General features: G+C 33.6%; 2 protein-coding genes across 3 annotated transcripts; both read right to left on the bottom strand.

Moving 5' to 3' along the window:
• Positions 1-2,152: 2,152 nt before the first annotated feature.
• On the bottom strand, positions 2,153-5,261 carry LOC143616422 (serine/threonine-protein kinase D6PKL2-like). Of its 2 annotated transcripts, none has more exons than XM_077089255.1 (3): positions 5,161-5,261; positions 4,095-4,763; positions 2,153-3,035 (listed from the first exon to the last, which is right to left on the bottom strand). In XM_077089255.1, exons 2-3 carry the CDS (start codon positions 4,661-4,663, stop codon positions 2,153-2,155), a joined length of 1,452 nt encoding a protein of 483 aa, XP_076945370.1. In that variant the 5' UTR covers positions 4,664-4,763; positions 5,161-5,261. The 2 variants fall into 2 exon arrangements, with proteins under 2 accessions (XP_076945370.1, XP_076945371.1); XM_077089256.1 differs by having other exon boundaries at positions 4,095-4,707; positions 5,161-5,260.
• Positions 5,262-7,383: 2,122 nt separating this feature from the next.
• LOC143616421 (uncharacterized) lies at positions 7,384-11,460 on the bottom strand. Its single transcript, XM_077089254.1, has 9 exons — positions 11,328-11,460; positions 10,078-10,263; positions 9,383-9,509; positions 9,220-9,303; positions 8,919-9,115; positions 8,706-8,801; positions 8,529-8,622; positions 8,331-8,444; positions 7,384-7,665 (listed from the first exon to the last, which is right to left on the bottom strand). The coding sequence occupies exons 1-9, from the start codon at positions 11,442-11,444 to the stop codon at positions 7,562-7,564; spliced, it is 1,119 nt and encodes a 372-aa protein (XP_076945369.1). The 5' UTR covers positions 11,445-11,460; the 3' UTR covers positions 7,384-7,561.
• Positions 11,461-18,468: the final 7,008 nt, after the last annotated feature.

Genomic DNA, 18,468 nt, shown 5'->3' with positions numbered 1-18,468 from the left:
TCCCCTCATTTTTAACCCACAACTAGACAATTCTATTTAATATTTTAACTTTCTTATATTTTTAAAATATTATGCTTTAAAATAAATAAAAAAAACATACCGTTGCGACAAGCTCATTTTTGTCGACGTTTTGATATAAAAAACTTTCAAAACCGATGTGTTTTTTTAAAACTTACAAGTCAATTAAGCATTAAGGTACAGCTTCAATATGCAACTAATAAACCTATAAAATGTTCAAATACATAAACATGTATTAATCTGCAACCCACCCACGTTATATTGTATGATTACCAGAGTCTATATTCAAACACTCGCTGCATCGCACGGGTACTCTTCTAGTATATAAAAAAGTATCAACGGTCAAAAGGCCGTTCCTTAACGTCATCTTTGGTCGAGATCACCGTCACTCAAAGTTGATTTAGCGGGTACTCTTCTAGTATATAAAAAAGTATCAACGGTCAGAAGGCCGTTCCTTAACGTCATCTTTGGTCGATATCACCGTCACTCAAAGTTGATATCTTTACAGGATGAGATCTCAATGGGTGGTAATCCGTGATGACCACGGAATGATGGAAGTCCATAAACTATAAAAGTGTACTGTTAAATCCATAAAGTACTCCTTTTTATGCATGGATATTACAAGATAGTTTGAATCTCAAGAACATATTGTATGAATAAAACAAAATGGATGAAATATGTTTTTTTTCAAGATTTAGTTTATATTCACGCAATCTTACACAAAAATGCGTACATAACTTGATTGTTTCAATTTCTTATGACTATTTTTACAAATTTATATATTAATAAAATGCTTTATTTAGATATATTTTAATATAACATATTAGTTTGACTGACATTGAAGTACTCAATTGTAAAAAAGTTTGACCGATTGTGTTTGAAGTTTATTTGCAGTTAACGGACATTTTAAGGTTAGATAACTCAATTTAGTTTGATGTCAATCTGCAGATTAGTTTATATGGATCAACGATTGAATTATATTGATATGGATGGACGCCCGATGAATCAACTGATGAATTAAATTTAGGTTATTTACGATTATGTCAACGCGTAAAATAGAAATCGACGTTCAAAAAGCCCGTGTACCTAATGTATGATAATTAACTATTGTACAATAACCAACCCCTTGTTTTTAAACACCTTAAACTAATTATGACAAGGTGTTAGAACTTTTGAACCATGAAGAGTTAGCGGTTAGTGTTAACATCAATTGATTCATGAACATAACTTTAAATTTGATTCATTGATTGAGTTGTTTCAAACACGTAATTAAAATATGGTCATACCATGACTTAGGTTTGGATATCCAATAAACAATCTGATTCAATCACAATCTTATCGCTATATAAACATAGTTTAGTTTAACACATTCACACACACTGAATAATCAATATACTCTACTAAATAATAGTTATCGATTTACAAATATAAATAAATACCAACTCTTCTGACGATTTAGGACCGAATAATTTAAATTATATGATCGGGGTTACCATCAGTTATGTATTCACTAACGCCCTGTTCTTGAGTTTTTTTTAAGGAGGGAAAGGAAACTAAAGATAGTTAAAAAATGGGTGTTCTTGAGTTTTTTTTTAGGATGGAAAGGAAAAGAGTAGGAGGGATTAAATTAATGTATTTTCCCAATAAGTTATCCTCTCAAAAATGAGATGATTACTAAGGATAACTATTTTTTAATATAGTTATTCTTTCTTTTTCTTTAATTTTCTTCCAACTCAAGAACACACATAATTAAAAAAAATTTTCTTCCCTTTCCTTCTCTTTCTTATCCTTCCCTCTCATTTCCTTTTCTTTGTTTAAGGCGTAATCACTTTCCAATGTTATGATGTTGACCAAATACAAATAATTTGATTGACCATAATCCATTAACCCATTAATTAGTGACTCAAGCTTTTAGTCCAGTAAAAATTATTACTTAGATGTTTATTTATTATTTAAAAAGAAAAAATGTTAAGCCCAAAGAGGACTAACCTCGTATATGATATTAACATTAACCAACACAAACTGTCACATTTTTCACCAACTGTTCAAAACAAAACATAACAAAACCCCCCCACAAGACAAAACCCAAACAGAAACATCTTTACAACATTAATTAATTAATAATTAAACACTTTCAAAAGAAAAACTCCAAATAGTTCTGAGACCCCTTCTTCTCGGCCGCGATCACCAGCCCCCCCGTCTTCTTCTCCAACCCCGAGCTCACCGGCGAGTCAACCCGCTCAAACACCACCGCCTTCGGGACCTCCGGTGGGCTCGCACACCGGATCAATGCCCAGTTCACCCCTTCAAAAAACGGGTGTTGTTTAATCTCAGTGGCTCCTCTTTTATAAGCCAGCCGGTTTCGTGGCTCTTTTACTAATAAACCCCGGATCAAATCCCGCGCTGGAAAGCTCACCACTGGGGACTCGGGGAACCGCAACGGCTGACCGACGACGTTGGTCAATGTGGCCCGGTTATTGGGCCCTTTAAACGGGGTCTTACCGAAAAGCAACTCGTATAAAAATATTCCAAGTGTCCACCAATCAACAGCGCTTCCATGCCCCTCGTTTTTAATAATCTCCGGGGCTAGATACTCGTGGGTCCCGACGAACGACATTGACCGGACCCCGGTGGGCTCCGCCATGAGCTCGGGCAACGGGGTTACTTGGTTGTTGATTTCTGACTTGGGTTTTTTGTCTTTCTTGTCTTTTTTGGATCTGAAGAATCTTGGTGAGAAACATGATGTGGGGACCACACATGACGGTTCGATGCATGACGTTGGCTCGATGCAGGCGGGTTGGATGCAGTAGTTGGAGGTCTTTCGAAGGGGCTCGTTGCTGTCAGAAGATGAGTTGACCATTGTCGGGTTGACTGAGCAGCGAAGGGAGAGATCGAAGTCGGACAGCATTATGTGACCGTCTTCTCTAACGAGCACGTTTTCGGGCTTTAGGTCGCGGTACACGATCCCGAGCATGTGTAGGTACTCCATAGCTAGGAGGATCTCCGCTACATAAAACCTGCAAAACAAGTATGCAAAAAGACATGATTATTATACTGATTGATTCAAATTCGGCCCATTAGTTATAAATGAGTAAATCTGGTTATGCTGAGGTTAAAAGTTGCTCGTGTAAACGAGCCATGACATTTGTGAATACTCGGGTTCAGCTTGTTAAAAGCTTAGATCGAGTAGATCTCAAGCCTAAATTGAAGCTCGTTTAATAAGTGAGCCCGCCCATCTGAGTTCTACTAAGCTTGTGTGTTAGACGGGTCTATTATTAATATAAGTATAATAACTTTTAATTATAGAATTAATGTATATGAAAAGATATAATTATATAGGGTGAGGTTCAATGAATCACTCTATATATAATTAAATAATATATAATTTTTATTTAACAGAATAAATATTATAACTTTTAATTATAGAATCAATGTATATTACAAGATATAATTATTCTAAAACTATAGCTAAATAATATATAGGGTGAGGTTCAATGAACCACCCTATATATAATTAAATGATAATTAACAAAATTAACATATACAAAATACATATATATTATAGTTTTTTTATAATAAATATTTGTATATGTATAATTATGATAAAACTATAACTAAATATTATATATTATGTTTACTACATAAAATTCTATTTTTAAATGCATAAAAATATATGTATACAAATAAGTGAAATAATTAAATAAAAAAACAAGCTGAACTTGAGTTCTGGAAATAGATCTAGAAACCTACCAAGCCTGAGCAAAGCTCGAGCTTGGATGAGCTCGAGTTCAGCTCAACTTTTACTAAATCATTTTGTTTTAAAAAACTTTATCAGATCAACCCAACCCGACCGACTCATATTAAACCATATGAAAAACCATCCCGGCCCTTCTCGCCTATTTTTCCACCTTTACATTTAAGCTGCCAAGTTCATATCTATCTATTGTTCCATGTGAGTTGTGATCCCACCTTATATCAAGATAGTAAAGATTCAAACTTTATGGATAAAAAGGCTATCAAGATTAATTAAGGATTCAAACTTTATGAAAAAAAACAAGTTGGGATCAGAATAATACTTGACAGCTTGTTCGCAAAACCGCTTCGCGGGTTGCCTCTGTCTCAACATATGCAAATCGCCACCCGGGCAAAACTCCATCACCAAACACGAGAACTTATCCGTCTCAAAATGAGTATACAAAGTCGGAAGAAACGGGTGATCCAAACATTGAAGTATCTCCCGTTCTGTTTCAACTCGTGACAACTTGTTCCGACCCTCGAGTGACACTTTATCCATCACTTTCATTGCAAAATAAGATTTCATGCCACTGAGTTCACACAAATACACACTACCAATATCACCACACCCCAATCGTTTCAAAAGTCTGAAATGGTTCAGACCCAAAACCCCGTCTCTTGATCTAACGGTCTGGATTGCTTCCCACCGCGAGTCGTTTGATTTGTGGGGTTTGCTGATGTGGCTACTGAAAGTGCTGTAATTGCTTTCATCACTTAGATCAGTGCTTGTGCTTCCTCTACATATACTGGTTTTTCCACTTTCAGTATTGTCTGTTTTTTCAGTGGATTTTGAAATGCTGACATTTTGAGCGGTCGGTATCGACGGTTTTGTTTCCTTGACCGAGCCCATTGACTATTTGACTTGCGTTGACCGACCAAGCAGCAAGCTTTAACCTGGTTTTGATGATAATAGATAAGTCAAAGCTTGACTTTAGATGTTTCTTGTGGATCTGCATTTGTAGAAGAGTTTTAAATTGTTAAATTTCAATACTTGAATACATTCGGGTCGGGTCGGGTCGGGTTTTTCTCGGGAACACATGTTTCACATTAGATCTTGGATTGGGGTTGTTTGGATGTGTGTTTAAAAGTGGTTGCTTGCAAATTAATTATCAAATCTTGTAAAAGGTAGTTTGTGGATTTGGTTTAATAGCTTGAAGCAGAATTAATCACATGATTTTTTTGTTTGATAAATCTGACTATTCGAGTATTAATTAAATGACCAAAAAGGCCATTCTTGTAAAGTAATGTTTGGCAAAAACCTGTAGACAGATAATCAGTTTTGTGACAAATATATCAACCAAAAGTAGAATATGTTAATCCAAACATTAAAAACTGATTATAACTAACCTCTTTGTGATCTGCTACCGCCTGATTTCAACCCGCGACAAGTTACATACCCAAAGCCCGGATTCGTGATCCTGTTTTAATCCACATATTCTTATTCTAAACAACTTTTCCAATTAAAGTCAGAAAATTTCAAACTAGTGACAGATCTACTGTCAATTAACATCATCTAGTTTCAAAATTTAAACAAATCAAGAAACCATCAAAATTACAGTTCCAAGAACACCCACCAACAGAAATTTACAAGAAATCAAGAACCCATTAACAAAAATTCATAAAGTCGTGATCTTGATCTTCTCCAATAAAAAAAGGTATTAATTTCCAGAGCTAAATTATAGTTTCAAACACACCCAACAACACAAATTTACAAGAAATCAAGAACCCATTAACAAAAATTCATAAAGTTGTGATCTTGAGCTTCTTAAATAAAAAATGAATTAATTTCCAGAGCTAAATGACAGTTTCAAGAACAGAAACTGTCAAGAAATCAAGAACCCATTAACAAAAATTCATAAAGTTGTGAACTTGATCTTCTCCAATAAACAATGAACATATTTGCAGAGCTAAACTACAGTTTCAAGAACACCCAACAACATAAATCATCAAGAAATCAAGAACCCATTAACAAAAACTCATAAAGTTTTGATCTTGATCTTCTCCAAGACACAACAAATAGACCAATTATCAAGAACTCATAAAGGTGTGATCTTGAACTTGCCAAGAACCAATGAATATATTTGCAGAGGAGTAATGTGACCCCACAACAATGAATAGTTGAAAAGACAATCAAGAATCAAAGGATGATGGTTATGCAGAAAAAGTATATAATATACCTGAAAGATGAGAACAACTAACTTTAGGGTTCTTGGTGAAGCATGATTTATGAAAGAAAAGAAACAAGGAGATAGTAATAGTATAGTATAGTATAGTAGTAATGGTCCAAATAATAATAATAATAATAATAATAATAGTGTGGTGGTGTGATATTAAGAGTAAAAAAGAGCACTCTGTCCCATAATTGTGGTCTAAAGATGAATAAAGGACTAAAGGTTTCGAGTGTTGGGGCTGTCTATGTGGGGCTGCTGCCACTCCCCAAGATTTTATTATTTATTATTATTATTATTATTATTATTATTATTATTATTGTGAATATCGATAACTTTGTTGCTTGTTTTCTAATTGTTTTTGTTTTGAAAAAGATAAAGCTTCATCTAGGGTGCCAAAGGATCTTAGAGGATCAAGATGTTTAAAGGGTTTATATCTTGTTTACAAAATAATCTAAAAGTCTAAAAGTTGAGGGTTCAAATCTTGTTACAAAGTGACCCAAGAATTAGGTTTAAATTATGAGGTTTTAAACATTTCATGTATAATGGTTGGCACGTCACAGAGATGTACGTTGTGTAGGATATATGAATCCATACGTGACATGAGTACCATCGGGTTGACACAAGTAGGACCTGTTTAAACCAAATGATTTTCTACTCTTTTTTCGTGTATTGAAATTTTAAAGGGTTCAAATCTTGTTACAGAGTAAACCAAGAATCTAGATATTATAAGTTCAAATTATGGGGTGTTAAAAGGGTTAGCATGTTCGACCTGAACATGACATGGGCTTGTATAATGTGTCGGACATATGAACCCAAATATGATACAAGTAACCTCAAATTGACATGAATAGGACTCTTTTAACCATATGATTTTTTACTTTATATTTTTCTCGTATATTGATACATTAAAGTTACAATTTTATAAACAAAAAGTACACGAGTACCCTGACAATTACATTTTAGTTGTAGAATATTATGTCATCTTCGCCTACAAGTTCTTTTAATTTAATATACTCAACCAATAAAACCTATAAGTTTCATGTAAGTGAAGCGGATAATATTAATTGGTATGACATGTCTTTAGTTAAAACTAACTTAAATTTGAACAAAGAATAAGTATAACCAAATGTTGAAGCAAAGTTTGTTTTATAAAGTAAGGATCTCTTTGTTTCATGAAACTAGATCTCTAATTTGTCCACTTCACAAAATTAGATCTCTTTTTTGTCACGTTTATGTACTTGGCAATATTAAGGGTTTGGTGAATATGAATATGTTGGTCAAAACGTGAAGTAATTTGATGATTACACAGCTTTATGGTTGGTTTAATGGGAAGTAAATGATTGGCAATAGTTAAAAGCAAACTCAATACTTTTTTTAACTTTATCATCACATTCTATACTGAAATAAACTTCCAAACAACCACAACTGAAACAGTAAGCATTAACTTCTTTCCTACAAAACCGACACCGAAAAGTAGTCACAAAATATGCTTAAAAGCTACATTCCAAGAACCCTTTCAGAAGAATGTAGCACAAACCGAATAACTTATATAAAAAAAATATTGAGAAACAATGGACCTATGAGAGCACAGTTATAACCCTTCCACACTTGTCTTCTAAAATCTTGACAGCTTCAGTAAATAACACCTCAGGCGGCAATGCTCCAGTTGATTCAATAGTAACTATTGCACAGTAAATCAAGAGTTGTATTCAATACATACGATAGGGGGGCAACCCAAACCCATTTAAAATTTTGCTAATTGACTGAGCCAGTTACCAAACCAGCCCGACTAGTGGTTATTAGGCCTGTAAACGAACCATTCAGCGGGGAAGTTTGTTTATGTTCTACATTTATAATAAAGAAACGAACATGAACAAAACTTTCGGTTCATTTAGTTGACAAACCAGCACACGTCTTGTTCATGTGTGTTCGTTTATATTCGTTTTTATAAGTTTGTTCATTCAATTGTTCATTTAAACTGTTAGGCCCATAACAATTTAGTCTAGTTTCATTAAACTAATATATCACTGATTACAACTTAGTCTAGCTCTATTGACAAGCCCAACAGATTAAAATTCATGTTTACTTTAAATTAGTGTTCACTCAGTTATGTTCGTTTACGTTTTTGAGCTGTTCGTTTATATTACAAACAAACAAAAATGAAGATGAACATGTTCATTTTCTTAACCAGTGAGCAAGAAAACCTTGTTCGTTTAACTGTTCATGTTCAATCATTTGTTCAGTTAAAAGTAAAATAAACGAAAATGAGCATACCCCGTTCATGTCTGTTCGGTTCATTTACATGCCTAGTGACTATCAATTATGCAATTAATTAACTGTGCTTACATATAAAATGATCTTTGGCACGTCTTAGTGCCACTTTTTCCTCCCCTCCCTCTTGAATGCATTCCCGACACAGTGTGCAGTCTCGTGGTCTAGCCACAGTTGCCCTCTTCACACCTATTCAAAACGTGACACCATATGGTTTAATCCACCTTCGTGTACTTTAAAAAATCATCAGAAAACAAAAATATAACAAAATACCTTTACCCATATCTTCAATGTCAAACACATTAACAGGGCATTTTTTTACAAGTTTCTCAGCATCCTCATTCTCGATTTCTTGCAACAATACAACCTTAAATAAAAACAAATAAAACAAAAAATATCGCATGATATTCTGTCACATGTCAATGTATCTGTAAAATATTATGTTGTTACCTCAGGAAGCATTCGGTACCAAGCAGTGGCAACAGGAGACCACTTGGCATGTGTTTTACCAATACCTTTAGTAGCATGTGCTTCTAGCTCTATTTCCTATATACGTATAAAAACATCATTACCACTATGTTAAATAATAATAATAATAATAATAATAATAATAATAATAATAAAAGGGTATTTGTATAAATGTTATTGAAACTAAAGAATCACCTGTCCAGGCCCAAGCTTTGAGAGAATAATTTTCTCAGTGACCGTTATAGGGTCCTTTGATAATTCTGGTAAAGATGTTTGGCTGGAAGTGAATGACGTGTAAGTTTTCGGTTTTGATGTGGAGTCTGAAGCATTGTTTTCAGTAGACAGAACATATTCACTGCCAGATGGCAACCACTTAAGATCATCTGAGTACACTGTGCCACATCATCATGGTCATTTAAACAACACAAGAAGCTAAAATTAGGTTATGTTCAAAAATCAAGATTTTGAGCATCATATGTAAGGATGTTTTTGTTACCTGTGAGACGTTCACCAGATTTCTTCTTACAATTAACATGGAGTTTGAAAACAATGGTGTTTTTCTCATTAGGGACATCGTTTTCTGGATAAATAAGTGAAAGTTAATAATGTAAATATTTAAAAGTTACATAACATTGTAAAAGTATCTAAAAGATAATAACCTGTATAATCAAACAGCCTTGGATCAACTTTTATTGGAACAAGACCCAATCGGTGTGCAAGAACTTCATCTTGTACAACTGATGTATTGTTGGCAAAAAACACCTTATCAATAGCCATAGTAGGCAGCTGCATACAAAACATTCAAAACAAATAGTGGTTCAATTGACCTCCATTGCAAGAATTAGGGGTGTGCATGAAACTGAAAAAACAGCCAATCCAAAGCCAAAAAACCACCAAAAAAAAACTTGGACCGAAACAAAATCCAATTCCTTGGTTTTATGTTTTTGTGAAAACAGAACTTAAATTTCGGTTTTGGTTTAGCATAAAACAAAAACAGAAAAAAAAAACGAACCGAATATGTAGATTTCCTTTTTTTTTTTGTTTTTCATTTTAGGTAATTTATAAAAACCTAATATATATGTAACTCAAATATTTTATCCCAAATATGTAATAATAAACAATTAGTTATTAATCAACAAAATCAAAATGATTTAGAGCTTTAGGCCATAAATCATTATATTGGCCAAATTTTTTAGGCCCGAAACATTCATGCTCAAATGACAAAACCGAAAAATCAGAAGCCAAACAGAAACTTCGGTTGTTGGTTCAGTTTTAGCCCAAAACAGACCCAGGGAAAACCGTGCGGACGCCTATCAAAAATTAATATACAAAATAGCAAGAATGAAGAAACTACCTCAGATACGAGGATTCTCCGGAAAGCATTCGCAATCGAAGCATCGATTGCAATCAAATCAAATTCCATATCTTCTTTATCGAGCCTAATCACTTTGACTTGAAAGTTTTTCCTAAATTCATCTAACCTTAAGCTGTTATCCACTCCCAACGCCGCATACGCACCGGAGTAGGTTATATCCTCTGTCTTCAAAATCATAATAAAAACAAACAAAAAAGGCCAAAAATCAGTCATTAATCAAACCAAATAGCAATCAAAATCAGCCTCGTAAACAAACCGAATGAACATAAATAAAGCATGCCCCTGTTCTTTCATTTAAATATAACCAAACAAACACGAACAGAGCTCTCTTGTTCGTGTTCATTGATGCTTGTACGTTAACAATACACCGGACTAGTTCACGATCGAACGTAACTGAGCTAAAACTAGTTAAAAGCAATGGAGGGTGGGCCTAAAATGTTATTAAAACGATACCAAGCCAAAAGATAAAATTAAACGAATATATTAACAAAAACAAACAAAAGTAAATGAACGAACATAAATGAACAAACTTTTTGCTGATATTCGGTGGTTTAGTAAATGACCGAACATAAATGAACAAACTTTCAAAATCAAAAAACTAAAAAAAACTAAATTCGGTCATCAATTCAGCCAAATATCAACTTTAATCAAACGTGCAAACAATTAAAAAAACAGAGTTTTCTTGTACGTGTTCACTCGTTAAGAAAATGAACAAGTTCAAGTTCGTTTATGCTTGTTCGTTAACAGTATAAAGGAATGGTTCACAAACACAAATGGTCGTACAAACATAACTGAGCTAAAACTAGTTAAAAGCAACAATGTTGTGAGCCTAAAATGTTATTAAAACAATAATAATTTGTAATGGGCCAAAGAAATTTTAATGAATATATTAACTAACAAAAACAAAGGAAGAAACTTAAAAAAATATGTAAACAGGCTTAAATAAATGAGCAAAAACAAATTAAAAAAAAAAACAAAACTTTTTAAGGACTTGAAACCCTTTGTATTTTAACCTATAAACGAAAATAAACAAATGTAAATTAACGAACAAACTTTTTGTTCGTATTCGGTCGTTTAGTTAATACGCGAACTTCTGGTTCACAAATTCGGTTCGTTTACAGGCGCAATTGAAACTTAGGCTAAACTAAAGAAAGGAGTGAATGAATTAAACAAACAATAATAATAATAATAAAGTGAAAGTGATAAAAAGAGAGAGTAAATGCAAATACATGAGTGGGAGCATCGTTGTTGCAGAAAACTCGAGTCTTCTGAAGCTGAAGATGAAGCGGAAGCTGATTATTATTCTGTGGCAGCACAGGCAAATCCGACAACGGAACCTTAGGCATCGTTGCAGGTAAACTGAATTGAGACAGAATACAAATACAATAGGACGACGACGACGGTGGTGATGATGTAGTAGTTTTGTTATTAGGGTTTATAATTTATATTTTAGGGTTTTGTCTGGTGGCTGGCTGATTCAAGTAAAGAGGAAGCTGGTAAGTATATAATATGTGCAACACTTTTTCAAATAACTCCTTTAGCTTTTCTAAATTGTAGCTTCAGACCCTATAATATGCACACATTGGCTATCTATTTATTTACTTCTCAATTTCAATACATCGTTTGTTTCTTGATCCGATGATATTATTTTTTCACAGTTTTTAAATTCCAAACATTTTGGCTAACGAGATTAAGGAGAAATATTGCGCGCGCGCATCACCGTATGACAACATTCTTTAAGTAAACCAAAATACTATAAGATATATTGTTGTTTAGGGTTTGAGTATCGAGCTTTATCTATTAAATCTACTTATTCTAATAAAGTAAAATAGTTGTGACACGTGTTAGTTTATGATTAAACTTTATAACTTTTTTCTCTCCAAAACTAATATCTTAATTAACTCTAATATATGTCCATATTCACTTTCCTTTTACACTTTATTTATATTATATTTATACATTTTTATATAAATAAATATTAACATATTATTTTACTATATATTTCAAAATAATGAAATCTAAAAATTAACAACAAACCATGTTCGTTAAAATTGAAAACAATATATAATTTCAAATGTTATCAATAACATATTTTACTATGTATATTGTTGAAGATTATAAAGAAAAACAAAATTCAAACATGTTTTTATTTTACAAAGTATCTTTTTTTAATTATTAAATCATAAATCTATGCTTAAGAGTTGATCCTTTTTTAAAATCAGTCCATTTATCTATTATTATTATAATTGTGAATTGTCATATAAATTTATAAATTATAAATATATGCTTTAAATTTATCAATTTATTTTTTCGTTTAATTTAGTAAACTATATATTTTTCGGTTAATTTAGTAAATATATACCAATCACTTTCATATATAACTAAGTTTATCATATTTAATTTCTTGGTTTTTTTATTAAGGATTGTTTTGCTTTTATGGAACTTAAATTTTGTTTTTACAGTCAAAAATCGGCAAATAGATTGTTTAGTACAAGTTAACTACATTTGGGTCAAAAAATTGCTATGGGTCAAAAAAAAAAGAAATTTGAGTATTTATAAAAGTCTGAGAATACAAATAATTTATCGTCAAATTTGTTACGGATACAAAGTGTTGACTTGAAAATGTCAAACAGATTGAAGTTAGAATTTCAAACTTGATTTGTGTTTCAAATTAACTTTCAAGGAAATTTTTGGAAAAAATCAAAAGCTTCGAGATTTGGTAAAATGACTATTTTTCTCTTGGCTATTAAAATTTAAGTATAAATGGTGGATACTTACGACATGCCAACCCCAAACATATCAATGCTTCTAACTTGTATCGTCAAATTTGTTAGGGGTACAAAATGTTGACTTGAAAATGTCAAACGCATGGAAGCTAGAATTTTAAACTTGATTTGTGTTTCAAATTTATTTTCAAGGACATTTTTGAAAAAAAATCAAAAGCTTCGGGATTTGGTAAACCGACTATTTTTTCCTTGACTATTAAAATTTAAGTATTGTAACACCCTTGGCAAACACAACATCGTCCCACTCTTAGGCTATCCCACATCGCCCGTGGACAAGAGAGATCCTTGGTTCATAAGTAATGTCTTTCATCTTAACATCACCAACGCGTTTTGGGCTTAGTTGGCTGTGGAGCACATGAAAACTCCACGGTTAAGCGTGCTTAGGTGGAAGTAGTACTAGGACTGGGAAGTCTCCATCTGGGTAAACAAAAACAAATCCGTGAGCTCTTCGTGGGCAGAGCGGACAATATTGGTGGTGCGAGGGGTCGGATGTTACAGGTGGTATCGGATCCACTCTTGTGTCGTTCGGGATGATGGGACACGCCTTATCGAGGACGATGAGTCCAAAGGGGGGTTGTTTGTAACACCCTTAGCAAACACAACATCGTCCCACTCTTAGGCTATCCCACATCGGTCATGGACAAGAGAGATCCTTGGTTCATAAGTAATGTCCTTCCTCTTAACATCACCAACGCGTTTTGGGCTTAGTCAACTTTGGAGCACATGAAAACTCCACGGTTAAGCGTGCTTAGGTGGAAGTAGTACTAGGATGGGTGACCTCCTGGGAAGTCTCCATCTGGGCAACCAAAAAAAAATCCGTGAGCTCTTCGTGGGCAGAGCGGACAATATTGGTGGTGCGAGGGTTCGGATGTTACAGGTGGTATCATATCCACTCTTGTGTCGTTCGGGATGATGGGACACGCCTCATCGAGGACGATGAGTCCAAAGGGGGGTTGTTTGTAACACCCTTGGCAAACACAACATCATCCCACTCTTAGGCTATCCCACATCGGCTGTGGACAGAAGAGATCCTTGGTTCATACGTAATGTCCTTCCTCTTAACATCACCAACGCGTTTTGGGCTTAGTTGGTTGTGGAGCACATGAAAACCCCAATGTTAAGCGTGCTTAGGTGGAAGTAGTATTAGGATGAGTGACCTCCTGGGAAGTCTCCATCTGGGCAACCAAAAAAAAATCCGTGAGCTCTTCGTGGGCAGAGCGGACAATATTGGTGGTGCGAGGGTCCGGATGTTACATGTGGTATCAGATCCACTCTTGTGTCGTTCGGGATGATGGGACACGCCTCATCGAGGACGATGAGTCCAAAGGGGGGTTGTTTGTAACACCCTTGGCAAACACAACATCGTCCCACTCTTAGGCTATCCCACATCGGCCGTGGACAAGAGAGATCCTTGGTTCATAAGTAATGTCTTTCATCTTAACATCACCAACGTGTTTTGGGCTTAGTTGGCTGTGGAGCACATGAAAACTCCACGGTTAAGCGTGCTTAGGTGGAAGTAGTAATAAGATGGGTGACCTCCTGGGAAGTCTACATCTGGGCAACCAAAAACAAATCTGTGAGCTCTTTGTGGGCAGAGCGGACAATATTGGTGGTGCGAGGGGCCGGATGTTACAAGTATAGATGGTGAATACTTACGACATGCCACCCCAGACCTATCAATGCTTCTAACTTGTATCAAATTTGAAACGTTCGTGTCAGCATTAACTTTTCTTTCAATAGTGATCAAAATGTTGTATGAAAAACACGTCATGCAAAACTATGCTCGAATGAAGAAAAATATTCACAAAATTTAATGGGTTAACATGCTGTTTTTATGTTGTCAAACTTATTAAAATCTTTCATGGTTTAGCTCAGAAAAACATAATTTTTGAAGAACTTCAGTCGTTATAATTTAATGTTCTCATTTACTTAATAAAGGTAACGCTCCTGCAGTATTTAAGCTGAGTGGTCAGAACTACTATTGTATGACTATTGTCTGAGAAGTCTTCTTCCTGAATTCTTTCAATTATACATATATGATACTGACAATGAAGATTTCAATTAACAAAAAAGCGTTCTCGGGTATGTTTTTGCATGTACATTTTTTTATTAAGTTCATTTAAATAAAATCATTTTGTGATATAAATAAAATAAATTTATATACACATAGTAAGATACAAGCATAAATATAATACATTTATTCATATACATTATGTAATTATTTCTTTACTTGTAATTTTATTATTTAGATAATCATGTGTTTTACACGGGCAATAAAACTAGTAAAATAATAATTAGCTTCATCATCTTACACAAATGGTTTAATGGTTTTCTAGTTAAATTGGATTCAAGACGTATCCGATGAGCTCACTTAATAAGGTGAAAAAATCGATACAAACTTCTTATCTTAAGCAAGCATTATGGGTTCAAATACTTAAGGGTGTGCTTTTGAGTTAAATACCACTTAAATTTGTAGATGTGAAACTCGGCATTCAAGCGGCGGTTATTGATGGTTATAGGCTCTTTGGAGCCGAAACAAGAGGAGTCACGAGATAAAATTGAACCTTGCATGTTGTGCTAGTTAGACGAGTTCGTATAGATTGCCACTACCATCTCTACCCTCACGCTTGTTACACAAAACGTATATATTTATATTTTAAACGACTCTTATAATTTAATTGACTCAAAAGCAACAACAATAACATATATGCATTTTCGCACTCATAAGTTTTTTTTTTCTCTATATACAATCTAACTACAGTATGCATTTTTGTATCATCTCTTTTCTTGTTATATTATGACTATGATGTCATCCGGTCGATTAGCAGCTTGGTTGATTATCAAAACATTGCACAACACTGATAATGATTTCCACACAATTTGATTTCGAATAAGTACAACTTTATATATCAAACTAAACTCATCAACCAAAGAAATGTGTTACCAAACCTTGGGGTAATCACCCTTCAACTTTGGTAAACTCTAAACTTTCAATGTTTGTTTACTAACTGAAATGGGTTTTAAAAATAAAATTAAAAAAATTAGATAAAAATAAAATAGACAATGCAGTTTCGTTACAACAACAAGCAGACAAAAAAAAAACTAATCCTCATTTGAGTAAAAAGCACACAGCTTACAGGAGATGGAAAATAGATGAATGCATTGAAGTGTCTTTGATCTATGATCTACCTTTGCTTACAGTCAAAACCGGTATGTCACTTGAATAGCCCAGAATTCAACCAATCCCTGCACGCACAAAAATAAAATAGAACTTTTAATTATTTCCCAGATTAACTTTTTTATAATCTCAACAATTATTTGAAAAAGCCAATGGCCCTTACTTGCTTATGTCATCAACATGGTCATCAAAGTAGACAATATCGTTCCATTTCTCGGATGAAATAAAATCCAACAAGACAATGTTGGCAGATGGCTCCTTCGTGGTCAACTGTCGGTTTGACTCAACTTGCTTCCAACTTTTAGAAGAGTCTCGTGTATAAAGCTGTGACATAAACAGAAACCAAAAATATAGAAATTTGAACTGACATGCATTCATGCGCAAGGTGTTTTGTATTAAAAAAAATTAAAAATCATATATCAAAATAAATACACATAAGTACCATCGGTTTCTTACTCTGATGCACGGAAACGCCTGGAACCCACCGCACCCCATCCTGGAAACTCGCCGGGGGACGGAAACGCCTACGGGACGGCTGCGGGATGTTTGCATAACGTTTCCTGAGATTTGGGGACGTTCCTAAAAGAACCCGTTAAATGGGGACGGTAAAAAAACGATTCTGGGACGTTCCGATGATTTCCGGCGCCACATACGGTATTCCGGCGCCGAAAAACAGATGAAGAAAAATGAAGAACAAAAAGAGGCTGCTGTTTTATTGTTTAGGTTAAATTTAAGTTTAGGTTTAACATTTAACCCCTTGATTTTTCACTTGTTTGTATCTAGTCCTTAAATTTGTTAAGATTTACATAAAAAATATTAAATTAGGTTATGCATTTTAACATTTAGCCCTCTTTATCTAAACTAGTTTACATTTGGTCCTCAACTTGTAATTTTTTACATAAAATGTTTAAAATTGACATTATATATAAATAAAAATTATATATATATTTTTTTATTTTTTATCAATAATTAATTACTTATCTATAATATATAGTTATTTTTTATATGTATTTATTTTCGTACTTGTGTGTACCCGTTTCTTGATTTTTTGAGTTTTGTCGTTTCCCGTTCCCGTACTCGTGCCCGTTTCCCGTGCAACATAGGCTTCTTATCGCAAATTATAAGTATATACACAGTCATCATTCAAGGAAACTGATATTCAATCATTGCAATTGAGATTTCTGGATGATTATACATGCACTACAGAAATAGTATCCTTCTTGTTTTGTAAAGCTCCAAGTTTTCTGTTATCCAGCTGTCACCATAAACAAAACATTTGTGAACGAACTGATGACGAGTTAAATGATCAAATTATTATATTAAGAATTGATTACAAAATCAAGTTGCGATTACCAACAGACAATTTATCGGAAATAGTTGGGGCTACTACTCGAGATCGACTCTTAAAAACTCGAAACAAACGAAGCTGAAACGAGCTCAAGCCCAAATACGAGCCTAAAGCAGACTTGCTTGATAAACGAGCTCGAGTTTCACTTATCGAGCTCAAGTAGGCTCGTGAGCCTAAACGAGCACATTAAAAATACATTATTTTATAATGTATTAAATATATATTTACATAATGCTTATTGGATATGACATGTGAGATTATAATACAAATAAATTTGTGCACCCCCATCCCTAACACACATTCTTTTTTGTTTTATCTCAAGCATCACCCATACTCACATAGTTGCATAATTTTTTTGGTGTTCTTGGATCAAGTGCTAGAAGTTTTTCTTTTCGTGACTATCTTGTGATCATCCAAGTAAGTGATTATGTTATAGTATTATTTTTCACATGTTTTATAAATGGGTAATGTGGGATTTAGTATCCAAGTATTGATTAATTAATTGAACCACAACTTAAAATTGAAAGATTGGAAAATTTGATCAAGTTAATCATTGAGTTATTCCTAATTTGTGTTTTTATATAAACAATTATGTAATAAAAAGATGATATATTGATTTTGATGATGGATGATCTCTAGTCAGTGAATTAGAATCATAAGCATGTTAGAAACATGATTTACATGTGTTATAGATGAAATCAGTTTAGTAGCAAATTTGTTCATGTATATTGTTGAGGTGATAAACTGATGTAACTTGGTATTTTTGATTTATTCTTTATCCTATGATTTCGTACTTTGATCTAGTTTCCATAAAACTAAAAAAATGTAATTTATAGACTTGAACTTGATAGTTTTTATGATTTTACAAATTAAAGTGTCTAGGCTATTGTGGGAATTTGTATTCTAGTCTAGAATCCCTACTACATATCCTAAGTTTGACAAAGTTGATTCCACTACTTGAAGATCATAAATTGAGTTAGGATTCTAACCCAATTGGTCTTGCATAATTTCGTTTAGTAAAGAATTTTAGCAGAATTAATACTTTACACTAAGCATTA

This window comes from Bidens hawaiensis, unplaced genomic scaffold (genome assembly GCF_021521415.1).
Source record: "Bidens hawaiensis isolate Kalapana, Puna unplaced genomic scaffold, B.hawaiensis_p1.1 tig00047295_1, whole genome shotgun sequence".
NCBI lineage: Eukaryota > Viridiplantae > Streptophyta > Magnoliopsida > Asterales > Asteraceae > Bidens > Bidens hawaiensis.
The sequence above is the reverse complement of the archived record's forward strand: the minus strand, read 5'-3'. Positions and strand labels throughout refer to the sequence as shown.

Bases quoted from the DNA above. Each gene is read 5' to 3' on its own strand.
- LOC143616421 (XM_077089254.1), bottom strand. From the start codon at position 11,444: ATGCCTAAGGTTCCGTTGTCGGATTTGCCTGTGCTGCCACAGAATAAT. The intron at 8,802-8,918 runs GTGATTCTTTAG...ATACGTATATAG, and splicing joins CAAAGCTTGGGCCTGGACAG to GAAATAGAGCTAGAAGCACA. The intron at 8,623-8,705 runs GTAACAACATAA...TTTTTATTTAAG, and splicing joins GGTACCGAATGCTTCCTGAG to GTTGTATTGTTGCAAGAAAT.
- LOC143616422 (XM_077089255.1), bottom strand. From the start codon at position 4,663: ATGGGCTCGGTCAAGGAAACAAAACCGTCGATACCGACCGCTCAAAAT. The intron at 3,036-4,094 runs GTATTATTCTGA...CTTGTTTTGCAG, and splicing joins TTTTGCGAACAAGCTGTCAA to GTTTTATGTAGCGGAGATCC.